At 41.9% G+C, this 13,127-nt stretch overlaps 1 protein-coding gene across 4 annotated transcripts in view; it reads right to left on the bottom strand.

Moving 5' to 3' along the window:
• Positions 1-13,127, bottom strand: part of tmem94 (transmembrane protein 94) — a 129,054-nt gene that overhangs the window by 54,549 nt on the left and 61,378 nt on the right. For all 4 annotated transcript variants that reach the window (XM_008104454.3, XM_062973952.1, XM_008104453.3 and 1 more), the window contains 6 exons: positions 12,373-12,509; positions 10,978-11,180; positions 9,561-9,712; positions 7,625-7,727; positions 5,656-5,742; positions 5,345-5,461 (listed from right to left, as the gene is read on the bottom strand). In XM_008104454.3, coding sequence (XP_008102661.2) covers positions 5,345-5,461; positions 5,656-5,742; positions 7,625-7,727; positions 9,561-9,712; positions 10,978-11,180; positions 12,373-12,509 — 799 coding nt within the window. The remainder of the gene's footprint in view (positions 1-5,344; positions 5,462-5,655; positions 5,743-7,624; positions 7,728-9,560; positions 9,713-10,977; positions 11,181-12,372; positions 12,510-13,127) is intronic.

Genomic DNA, 13,127 nt, shown 5'->3' with positions numbered 1-13,127 from the left:
ACCATGGTAGATGGGTGTCACGCCACCAAGGAAAATATAACGGCTTTGCCAAATGCTGCATCATTTCATGAAGTAGCATCGACCTTGTAGTGGGTGCCAAAAGTCAGCGAAGTCTATCATATGGCTACGGGCCATATGGCCACCGGCCATCCTGCAGTGGAACGCTCCTCATGAAGGCAGTCAAGGCAGCCAAGGCAGCCACAGCCCTGGTGAAATGGGCTTTGATGTGTGCTGACACAATCCAAGAGGACAGCTGTTGCAGAGAAACAGGGAATGCCACTAGCATCCTTCCTATACTTGATGAAAATGTGGATGATTTCCTGAACTCCACCATCCTATGAACGCAAAAGGCAAGAGCCTGCCTCACATCTAAGAGATGGAGGGAGTGTTCCAGAAGTGTGTTAGGGTTTTTTTTAAAAAGCTGGTAAAATGATGTCCTAAGACATATGAAACTTAGATGCCACTTTGGGCAGGAAGGCAATATATGTACGCAGTACTACTTTGTCCTCATGGAACTGAAGGTATGATGCATCTACTTGGAGAGCACACAACTCACTGGCTTTTCTAGCCAAAGTAACTGCCACCAAAAAAGCCGTCTTTCAGGACATGTAAAGCATATCCACTGATCCCATAGGCTCAAAAGGAGTTTTAGTCAGTGCCTTGAGAACGAGGTCAAGGCTCCAAGCTGATGACAGTGGAGTTACAAGAGGGTGCAAGTTATTATATCCAGAGAAACATTTGCACTAACTGATCAGTGAAACAGGATGGTAACCCTTGCTTCCTTCTGTAGGAGGAAATTGTGGCAAGGTAACATTAGGAGCATATAGCAAGAGTCCCATATTTGAAAGTGAGACTAGGAAATTCAAAATATGGAATGCGGACGCTGTAAAGGTAAGTATTAAACTGTTTCCATTTTGAGGCATAGGAGTGCTCGCTAGACGCCCTCTGCACTGTGACCAAGATAGTTTTTACTGGCACAGAGAGTGAGGTGGTTTGATCCTCCATGCTGTGAGGCATAACTGATGCAGTTCTGGGTGAAGTATTAGGCCTCCCCCTGATGACAGAAGGTATGGTCTGTCAGAGAGATGAATAAATGGTCCATTGGACATATGTAACAGCGTGGCAAACCATGGCTGCCAGGGTCGACACAGAGTGAGTAGTATACAATCGGCCTTGTCCGCCTGTATCCTGGCTATCACTCTATTCAGGAGGGGCAGCGGGGGGAACTCATAGAGAAGATAATGATGCAGATTGAAAAGGAACGTGTCTCCCAGGCATCGCTGCTCCTGATTCTGTGGCCAACGTGCACAGTAAAGTGGGCACTTTGTATTGCCCAGTTCTGCAAACAAATCCACTTCGGGTTGGCACCATAAATGGACTATTGCAAAAGTTTTGCGTAGATGAAGGGACCATTCATGGTTGGTGATTGGGATTCTGCTCAAGCAATTGGCTAGAGCATTGGTTTCTCCAGGTATGTGAAGGGCCATAAGGTGAGCGTACACCAGTCCCATATCCTTAAAGTGAGTGCCAGGAGTGAGTGGGAGCAAGCATCTCCTTGTTTGTTGATGTAGAAGTTATTGACATTGTCTGTAAGAATCTGGACGTGTCCCCTGAGGGATGGCTCAAAAGCTCTCAGTGACTTCTCTACCGCAAGCAACTCCAAAACATTGATATGTCAGATTGCTTTTTCCAGGGACCAGACTCCCTGGATTGTCATGGCGTCCAAATGGGCTCCCCATCCCTGGAGAGAGGAGTCCATAGTTATTATTTTGGATGGTTCCAGAGGAGAAAAAGGAACTCCGACGGTGACATTTGGCCGCTTGGTCCACTACCACTGAGCTTGGCTGACGCTGTGCAGGATAATAAGGCACATGCGTGGGTTGTGCCAGGTCGCATTGAACACCGACAGGAACCAGGCCTGTAGCAGCCTTAGCTGTACGCCTTGCCAAGGGTGTTACTACTGTTGTTGAAGCCATATGGCCAAGCACTGATTGGATCTGTCTGGCCTGTAGTGGTGGTTTCGGAATGGCCTGCATGATTGCCATGCAGAGAGCCTGAAAGCGGTCTTCTGGCAAGTATGCCCTCCATTCTTTTGAATCCAATGTGGCCTCAATGAAACAGATAGTCCGAGCTGGCTGCAGCCTGGATTTGTTTTTGTTGACAATCAGACCCATCTCCTGAAGGAGAAACAAGGTGAAGTGGATGTGAGAGTGCTACCAGCAACCAATCATCAATGTATGGATAAACGGTTAGGCCCTTTATGTGCAAGTGGGCCGCTACTATGGCCATACACTTGGTAAACACCCATGGTGCTGTTGTGAGACCAAAAGAGAGCATGAGGAAACAAAAAGCATCATGTCCTATCATGAATGCCAACAGTCTATGGAAATCTGGTCAGATGGAAATGTGAAAATATGCATCTTTTAAATCTATGGTGGCAAACAATGTTCCTTCCGACAATAGAGGGAGATGTGTAGACAGTGTCACCACCCAGAACTTGTGGGAGTGAATGTAATAGTTCAGGATGCGCAAATCCAAAATTGGCCATTATCTTTTTCTTTTCTTTTTTGGAACCAAAAAATATTGAGAGAAAAAAGAAAACTGGAAAGCAGATGGGTGTAAAGGCCCAATCGTGCCTTTCTCAATAAGTGCTTGCGCCTGACAGCAGAGAAAGGTGATGTACACAGATGGCCCAACTTGGGTTGTGCTTTCAACTCGATGGCATAGCCATTTGTACTAAGTCCAATACCCAGGCATCCGTAGTAATTCTCTGCCATGTGGGGGAAAACTCAGAGAGACGTGCTCCACAAACTGTGTGCAAAGGAAGGGGCCCTGAGGAATCCCCTAAGTGAAACACAAAAACGTGAGCAAAGATTGTAAAGGGAAACACTCAGAGGAATCTTCCCCTGTGATGTGCAAAGTGGGAAAGACACTGAATGCCCCTGTGCTTGACAGCGTTGAGATGCTGCTAAAACCATTGTTTAGAATTGGTTTGGTACTGTCCCTTACCCTGCTGATTGCTCCTAGATGACTGCCCGTCCCCTTGAGGAAATGAGCCCCCTTGAGGCTGTATGGTGTAGCGGAACATCACTGCTATTCCGCCCCAGGGTCTACGTGAGAAAGAAGGCGATGGCTGCCACTATGGAGTGTACCTCTTGTATGTCAGCCTATTCAATCTGTGTCTGTTCCTTCTGTACAGCCGAAGGCTGACTTTTATGCAGAAAATGATACTTCACTTGAGAAATGTGGGCTGAAGTTAAGTCTCAATGAGAGGCCTGAGCAGCCAGACTTAAGTGTAGATGGAAAAGGTTTAGATGACTTTTCAAACGAATTCTGCAGAGTTACACTCTGGCTGCGCCGCCTGCTGGCTCTGAGGGAACAAGCTTGTGGCTAGCATGGAAAGTAAGGCAGGCGCTAAAGAGCTTCCCAGCTCAGGCAGCTCTGAAGCCACATGCTTCCTTGAAGAGGGAGGTGTGAGGAGGGCTTGTTCACAGAGAAAATTTTTCAAGTGGCGCTCGCACATTTTCCACACCTTTAATGTGAAAGAGAGGCACACAGAGCAAGATGCCACCACATGGGATTCCCCAAGGCAAAAGGAGGCACATGTTGTGCCCGTCCAGGCTAGTAACTGCTCCCCCACCCCACGAGAAACACATTTTTAGGAGACATAACTGGCCTGTAACGCGTAGTCAACCAACAGTCTGGGTCCAAGTGCAATAGACAGCGGCAGTATCAATAAACAGTCCAAAGTTATTCACAACAATCAAGGTCCAAGTTGGTTGGGTTTAGGCAAAAGAGTAGTCAAGTAGACCAGCTTCAAACAGTTAGTTATACAAGATAAATTCTTTAGCTGCTGCTCTGGCGGTGCTTGAAAGGAACTGGGGGTACAGCCCCTCCCACAGCCTATATGCCTCCTGGCAAGGTGGGCGGGGCTATAGCCAAGACTAAAAAGCTTTTCAGAAGATTCCAAGCTACTGCACAGGCACAGGAAGTACCATATGTGCAATTTTCATGGAAACCACGATGAAGAAGCTTGAGTTTCATCTTGTGCAAATGTGTAAACATTGCATAGATGGAGATTTTGACCCAAATTAAGTACACTATGCAAATAGAGTGGCATATGGAGAAAATGATCAAGTATAAAAGTGGTTCAGAGGGAAAATTCAAGAGAGGAATCAGAAAAGGAAAATGAAAAAATACAATGGAAAGTCAGGGTAAAATAATGCAATTCACCAGTTCACAGATAAAAGAGAAGGATGAAAAAAAAAAGACAAGAGAAAATGTGATCCACATGGCTGGAAAAAAGATACATCCAAACCTGCTACGTTCCAAATGGATGTGGAGGAAAAAGAGAGAGAATGGCACTCAAGAGAGAACTGACTTGGGCAGAAGCAAAAATTTGGGTAGAATAGGACAAAGATGCACAACTGCTTTAAGGCGTGATTGTGAAGATAGAATGGACAAGGTCCTGGGGTAGAGAACATAAAAAAAATCAAAACATTTTGGTATATGAGTAAAGGGAGAATGGATGTGCTGGCAACAAGAAAAGATGAGAGAAAAAATGGAACTAAGGATATTAAATTCCATGAGATTATGGCAAGCAAATTGAAGTACAGTGTTCCCTCACTACTTCGCGATTCGCTTTTTGCAGATTTGCTGTTTCGCAGTTTTTCAATAAACTCTAAAATAATATTATAAATCATAAAAAATACAATTTACAGCCTAAGGAAGGGAGGAAGGAGAAGCCGAAGGGAGAGAAAAGGAGCCCAAGCGGCAATGAGAGAAGGAGGCGATTTATCAACACACGATTGGTTGATAAAGTCTTAAAATAGTGTATAACTACTAAAATAATGTATAAATATATAGTGTCCCAACTTTGTGGATTTTTACTTATTGCGAGTGGTCCTGGAACCTAACCTCTGCGATAAGTGAGGGAACACTGTAGAGAGGAAGTGGCGAGGAGAAGAGATGAAGATAGAGGAGAGAGAAAGAGAGAAGGGCAGTGAACAGGAGAGTTGAAAGGAAAGCCTTTGAAGAATCTCTTCCTAGCTATGAGGTACCAAGTTTTTCTGATCTCCTTGATCGGCTGTCAACACCCACATATCAAATACAACTTATTTATAATTTTAATTTTGCCTCCCTAGTAGAATCCACAATTGATTCTGTCTTAAAGATTCAAACAGATCAGTGGCAAAAGAAAACTGGCCAGCAACAGTCCCTCTGATTTGAAAATTCTCTTCCTGATTCAGTAGTTCAGCATTCTTGCTCCTTCCCATCACAAACCCCACCGCCAACTCATCCCTTCTTCTTCCCTTCAAGTAATACATGACTGTAGCACACTCACCAAGGAAGTGGGTGAGGTCTTGTTCATCTGGGCCAAAACTCTGGCCTCGCCAAAGGCAGTAGCAAGAATCCACAGGACAGGAAACAGCAATGGGAGGATGGGCAATACACCATTGACCTGTAAAGTCATTCCAGTACATCAGTTAGTACCACCACCATGCAAAGTAGTAGTGTTTCTTTACCCTCAAAAGCAGAAAGAAAGAGGACTACTGACTGCAAAAACTGGCTGTTCAGCAGCTACCAGCAGCCCTTAAAATAAGCAAAGGAAACAAGTAACTACAATGGAGAAGATAAGAAGGCAAACTTCCTTACCTGTAACTGAAAAAAAGTGTATTGCCAAGGGATTATTCCAGGAGCCATGAAAACAAAGCGCATAGCATTGGTGATGAGGAAGCCAGTCTGTCATTCAAAGAAAAGAGAAAGACAGCATTAAAAAGCACTGTGGACCTCAATTCTCAGACATAAAGAAACAACAAGGTTATCTCTACAAAGAGATACCACCGATCTCCCCATTAACACCGGTGTTAATTACAAAAAAATTCCCAATGAATCTCAAAAGGGAGTTAGAAAAAGAATTTAAAGAAAAAGGAATGATGAAATTAAAGGATTGGAAATCAAAAATGAAAAATCTAGGGGAGATAAGGAATCAACTATCAGGAGGGAGTATTGGGTGGTATAAAGTTCTACAATTGGAAAGATGGGCAAGGGAAATAAGAAAGAAACATAAGGGAGATAGAGAATTTACAAAATTTGAGAAGATGATTAGTCAAAGGGGGGAAGGGAAGGAAAAGAAAGAACTAAAGCTATAACAAGTGATATTTAACGGCATCAATTGCCACTTGTAAGCCGCCCTGAGTCCCCTCAGGTGAGAAGGGCGGGGTATAAAAAATTGAAATAAATAAATAAATAAATAAATTTACAAATTGCTAATAGATGAAGAACAGGAGCAGGATCACCTTAAAGAAATATGGAAGTTAAATTGCAATAAGGAAATACACCCTCAAATCTGGAAAGAAATGTGGAATATGCGTATATTAAAAAACATGTCTATAAGAATAAAAGAGAATTATTATAAAGTGGTTTGGAGATGGTACCTCACACCAATTAGATTAAATCAAATTGATAAGAAATAGTCTATGCAGTGCTGGAGGGGCTGTCAGGAAATTGGTACATATATACATATGTGGTGGTCCTGTAAATATGTTCAAAAATTTTGGGAGAACGTTTTTTAAAGAAATAAAGGGAATCACCAAAACAGAAATAATAAGAACGCCTGAAATAGCACTGTTGTCATTTATGGATAATATTCAAATATCAAAAGAGTTAAAGGAACTAATCGCCAACTTGGTAACAGTAGCCAAAAAATGGAAAGGGGGGGGGGGAGTGCCAATTGGAAGAATGGTATAAGGAGATTTGGGATATTGCAATAAATGATAAATTGACATGTAATATTAAGATTGAAAGAGGGTTATTTAAAAATGATGATTTTGGGAAGATATGGGGAAAATGTATAGAGTTTGTATATGTAGAAGGTAAGGGGAAAAACCTGTAAAAGAAACAATGGAATTTTGGAAATAAATATTGTAATTGGCTGGTCTGGGGTGAAGGGATAGCACTAGGTGAAGGGTAACAAAAAGTAAATAATATGAGTATGTAATATAGTTAGAGAGTGAAAATACTATGGGAGCTATGATATACATATCTCTGTATTGCATATTTGTTAAAGAATGTATAAGTTTTAAGTACTGAATATGTAAAATTCACAATTTTTCAATAATTTAAATTTAAAAAATGGGGAAAAAAGAGTTACCTCCAGGTTATTATTGTCCTGGCCCAACTTGCGCCCGGGCTTGCGCCCAGGCTGTGGCGCAAGCTGGTGAGCAGCCAGTTGCAGCCAGCTGAGACCAATCACTCTGACCAAGAGGTCATGAGTTCGAGGCCAGCTCGGAGCCTGCGTTTGTCTTTGTCTTTGTTCTATGTCAAGGCATTGAATGTTTGCCTTATATGTGTAATGTGATCCGCCCTGAATCTCCTTCGGGGTGAGAAGGGCAGAATATAAATACTGCAAATAAATAAATAAATAAATGGCTGGTTCAATGTCCAACAACTTGCAGATTGAGCACCTGATTTTTGGAAACACAACTGTTTAAAAAGTTAAAGCTCTTAACTTGGAACAGCAGAGAGAAAAACAAAGCATGATACTATTGGAATTAAGTCTTCCCAATGCACACAAACATCAAACACCACTGAAGCTGGTCAAACTTAGTGGCAGCAGACTTACCAAGACAACAGGGACAGCAAACTTGAGCATCACTGACTGTACTGTGAACCTTTCATTGTCCAGAGCAGTCACAGGTCGTGACAAGGCCATTTCCAAACATAACCTGAAACAAAACAGGATGCCTTAAGGATTTTACCTAGTGCCAAATAGTGTTCTTAACGTAGTTCCCCACTCTGCTTATGTAAAGGACAGTACTCTCCTTCCAAGAACTAATCCTTATTAGTAGCAAACATCTTAACAGAGCTTTTTCCCAAGGCAAAAATGATACTCCTTTTTTCTCTTGCATGAGGACTGAAATCTACTAAAGGGCTCCACCTGTGTCCAACCACTGGGAGCAAAAGTTGCCAGGTTTTCTGCAGAGCGGAGCAGGGTAGACTGCTCCTGTTAACTGAACCAGGTGAAAACTGGCTAGGAAACTGCAGACCTATATAAAGTCACTTTCACGTGGGATCTGGTGAGATTACAGATCTTTTAAGAACCTATAGAAATGTCATGATGGCATGCCAGCTACTGTGGGGGAAAGGCCACATTTCTGTGTTGCCACAACCTCCAGAGAGGGAGAGGGAGGAAAGCAGTACCACTCCAGACATGATTCCCAAGGATGGACCCAAACACTCAAGAGTTGAAATGTTGTGATTGTGGTTGTTGCTTGCACTCAAACATTTATGAGATACAGAACGTGAGCCGTCCCAGCTGACCCCTATTAATGACCAGACTCCAAGCTTCTGTATATGAGAAGTTGTGTATAAAAAGGGCATGCCCAGGAACCCCAGTGTAAGCAAAGAACAATGGGAGAGCCCTCTCTGCTGTAGCACCTCTACTGTAACCCAATTCAAACTCCTACAATGCTTTCATTTCAATGGCAAGTTAAACGCAATATTTTCTTAATGCCTTTGGGTCCAACACCCTTATCCATTTTTATGTATCAAGAGTTCTTACTTTTTTAACTTTTTGTAATAAGTTATCCAGCTAAATATAATTTTAGACAATAGTATTTTTCTGCTTCATGTTTCAAATGGACGGAGCTGATTTCATTACATGATATTCTGATACAGAACAAATATGTGTGTGTGTGTGTGTGTGTGTGTGTGTGTGTGTGTGTAGCTTTGCCCGGCCACGCATTGCTGTAGCTTATGGGAATCATTTGTTGGCCAAGTGGAATAGCAGTGAATAGCCTTGCAGCCTCAAAGCCTGGCCGTTTTCTGGAGTAGCTGGAGTAGCACCCTCAATCAAAGAGCCGCTTTGAAGCCTGGCTACTTCCTTTGTAGGGGAATCATAGTTTGGCCAGCTTGAATTTCACTGAATAGTCTTGCAGCTTAAAAGCCTGGCCGCTTTCTACATAGGGCATCCTTGCTAGGCCTGGTTGAATGGGACAGAGCAGACTTGTGGCTTCAAAGCCTAGGGGTTTTCTATCTAGGGAAAATCTTGGTTGGCCAGATTGAATAGCACTAAATAGCCTTGCTGCTTGCAAGCCTGGCGCTTTCTACCTTGCAGAATCCTTGGTTGGCCAGGTTGAATAGGAATTAATAGTCTCGGTGTGGCAGGTATGAATGCTGCAATTAGCCACCTTGATTAACATTTAATGTCCTTGGGCAGAGTTTAGCCTTGTAACTGGCAGCAATTGGATAAAAAACAATTATTCCTTTCCCTCTAATTAGGACTTTATTTTTCTTTTCTTTTTGTTGTATGAACGTAGAGGTATGGATGAGGGGTTGTGTTGGCAAGTTTAGTGTTTCTGGGATGTGTAGTTTTGTTGTTTTGTCCTAGGCCAGATTTTTTTTATCCTTTTATATATATAAATATGTCTCATCATAATAAAAATGGATCAAAATAAATTTGACAGGCACATTCTGCACCCATTTCACTCTAAATCCACTGTAAAATTTAAAAAAGGAAAAATAGACTTCCTTGATATTGGAAGCATGATTGGCCTTACCTGACATTGTCAATCACTGGTGTTTTTGTGACACGAAATAGTCGATACAGCTGGGGATTCTGGGGTCCCTTCTTCATCTCTCCACTGGGTGAAGGGGGAGGAGAAAAGGGGGGAAACAGATCTCCTGGCTCCAGGACAATGTGTTCATCATCCTGTTAAAAAAATAGGAGACAAATTTCACCAAAGCTAAATCATATGGACAGTTCAAATAAGTCTTTGAAAGCACTTGTTTCTTGAGAACAGAATCAGTGAGAACATACTCTGTGACTTATCCTAGAAGTGGGCAAAGGATACCTGCTCAGCCCATCCTCATCCCCAATCACTTCCTATTTCTTAAATAAGTGTCTTTTGGGTCTTCAAAAAACCTATGGTTCTTTGTGGCTACTCTAGTTGACACATGTCAACTAGAGTAGCCACAGGAAATACAGTGTGCATTTCCTAAGATCATGGGTATAAATGTTCTTGTCATGATACAGATATGCAAACCTCCTTTGATAACACATTATTCCTATGTATAGTGAAGCATCAGACTATACATAGGCTTAAATCAGGGGTCCCCAAACTTTTTAAACAGGGGGCCAGTTCACAGTCCCTCAGACCATTGGAGGGCCAGACTATAGTTTTTTTAAAAAAATTAGAACAAATTCCTATGGAGTGCACACTGCATATCTTATTTTGATGTAAAAAAACAAAACAGGAATAAATACAGCCTCAATGTTAATTATAATCATAATAAAAATAATAAAGAGGGTTGGAAGAGACCCCTTGGGCCATTTAGTCCAACCTCCTTCTGGTCTTTGTGCACCAAAAGCACTAGAAAAGCACCCCTTAATAATTAATTAAATAATTAAAATACCATTATAAACAAGAAAAGCTTTAGAAGGCATGCACCAGGCAAGGGAAGAGACAGGAAAGGTGTGTGCCTTTTCCTCCTACCCCGCGCCGCACGCACCTTCCTTGGCAGAGGAGGAGGGAGCTGCCGCCGCAGGGGCCGGATAAATGGCTTCGATGGACCGCATGTGGCCCCCGGGCCTTAAGTTTGGGGACCCCTGTCTTAAATTATTGATTTTTGTTTTTAAAAGCGGCTTCTGATGGGAGGCAGTGTATACTTTGGGAGTGTCTTATGCTACGGCATTGTTGAAGCAAAATAAATGAGTACAAACAAGACCACCCCACAGAGAGGGGACAACCGAGCATTCATACAATTAAAAAAAAGAAAAGAAAGAAAATGTCTAGTTCTCATGTTTATGTAGGAAAAACATGAAAATATATCTGTTAAATGCTTTCTATTAAATCTCAAACCTTCAGGGTTACAATAGTTACTCATCTTCACAGACCCTTTTTTCCTTCTAACACAAAATCACAGTCCCCATATAGTTATTTCTCCTGACAGACAAAAAAGAGAAAAATGAATTACCTTAATCCCTCTGAGAGAAGTGAAAGATTCCTGTCCCGGCCTCAGAGCAACAACATCACCTTCTACTAACAAGCTAACTGGGAGATTGATGAGACGCCCATCCCTGTAGACCCAGTGGAGGGACCATGATGGGGCAAAAGGCATGTGAACATCAGGGTACATGGTACTTGCCCAAATTGGCTCTTTGCCATCTTTTAAAACCTCTGAAAAGCAAAACAGCAGGGAAGGATAGCTACATGTCCAGAGTGTGGAAGTAATCCATTCTGGACTCACTCCAGGACCAAATCAGACATGGCATATGTTTCATGAATGCAATTAGAATATAATTTCTGAAATCTAAACAGCAGCTGCAAGAGTAAGGAAGAGTAAGCAAAGAAAAACTACGAAGAGAAGGAGAGAGGACTTAAACCTTTCCCCTATTATAATCTCCCAATCACTCTGAATTTTTATGGTTTTTAGCTTCAGGAAGGAAGCATACATTGTCAACAGTGTGCCTTGAGATACCTGTGCAGCTAAAGAGAACAATTTTACCTGAATGTTAGTTACTTAGGGTGAATTTTCCTCATACCCTCCAACTATTTGGGCCACCTTGCAGCTTCTCTCTCCCTGCCTCTCATCTCTCCCTCCATATATATATACATGGTTTCTAATATATATGGGTATGGGTGTCAACTGCAGTTGTATAATTCATGCAAAAGTATGTACCAGGATTTTTTTTAAAAAAACATCTTTTTCAGTATTCGCACAGGATCTCCATCAGATATCCTGCTGTTGCATATTTCCTCAGTAATATTGTAAAAGGCTCCACAAATCGGAACATTTATAAAGCAATGATTTTGGAAAGCACAGTGGGTAACGTTGTGAAACACAATATGGAAAACACTGTAACTGATAAATCAGAGCCTCGGTTTTTAAAGAACAGGAAAATCACAACCTTCAAATATTTGTGGATTACAGCATTCTTCACTTCTAGTCTATAATTGCAAAGAACTAGTGTTCAATACCACTATACCATCTCGAACTATTCCCCAAAAGTGTAAGAAGGCCATAGACCAAAATAGATAGATTGACAGACAGATAGATAGACAGATAAGACAGATGATATAGGCAAACAGAGAGCTGCCAACTGCAAAGAAGGCAATAGGACAAGATAAAGGCCTTGTGATGGGAATCAGGAGGAAGAAATGATATGACTAGGTAAAGGGAGAACTGAGGGCTATGGGATGTAAGGCATGGGCAGCTCTACGACATTCAGGAACAGGGTTATTGGGAAGAACTTTGGCATCACCATCATCAAAATAAGATATTAAGGCACTGGTTTGGTTTTGGGGAGGATGCAGCTATACATACATGCAGAATAACAAAGAAGGACCACTTCAGAGGGGAATGCCTCACCATCTATTTTGTTGATAATGTTCCGAAGCCGCCGTTCAACTTCCCGACACTTCAACCCCTCTTGCCGCCCAATCAGGAAGAGATCCAGAAGGACCAGCAGGAACAAGGCCAAGGCATTTACAATTTCAGAACCTTCACTGTTCAGAGCAAACATATGTCTTTACTGTCAGAAGGACTAAACACATAGCAATGTCAATTGGCCCTCTGGGGTTTAAGTTAGGACAGGAGTCATAAAGGGTACAATATCTGTCATTGTTCCAAGCACAAGCAACCTTCAGTCCTTCCTAGGCCAATCTTCAGAATCATAATATTTGAAACCATGCATTCTCAGCAGCAAAAATAATGATGTTGTCAGGAAAAAAGGACACATAGGGTTAAAATTTTCAGACCTCTCAGATCTTTAGATGCTAGAAGGCCAGTGAGAGCACCAAGTGAACTACCTCTACAGATTGATGCCCAGAATATGGGCTTGGGAAATTAACAAAGACTCTCCTCAAATGTATTATGCTATTCAAATGACTAGATATTTATATCTTATAGTAACTTATATCCTGCCTTTCTTCCAATAATAGGACTCAAGGCAACTAACAATACAGTAGAGTCTCACTTATCCAACATAAACGGGCCGGCAGAACATTGGATAAGCGAATATGTTGGATAATAAGGAGAGATTAAGAAAAAGCCTATTAAACATCAAAATAGGTTATGATTTTACAAATTAAGCGCCACAACATCATGTTATATAACAAATTTGA

This window comes from Anolis carolinensis, chromosome 2, assembly GCF_035594765.1.
Source record: "Anolis carolinensis isolate JA03-04 chromosome 2, rAnoCar3.1.pri, whole genome shotgun sequence".
In the NCBI taxonomy this organism is placed as follows: Eukaryota; Metazoa; Chordata; class Lepidosauria; order Squamata; family Dactyloidae; genus Anolis; species Anolis carolinensis.
This window is presented reverse-complemented; position numbering and strand designations above follow the sequence as displayed.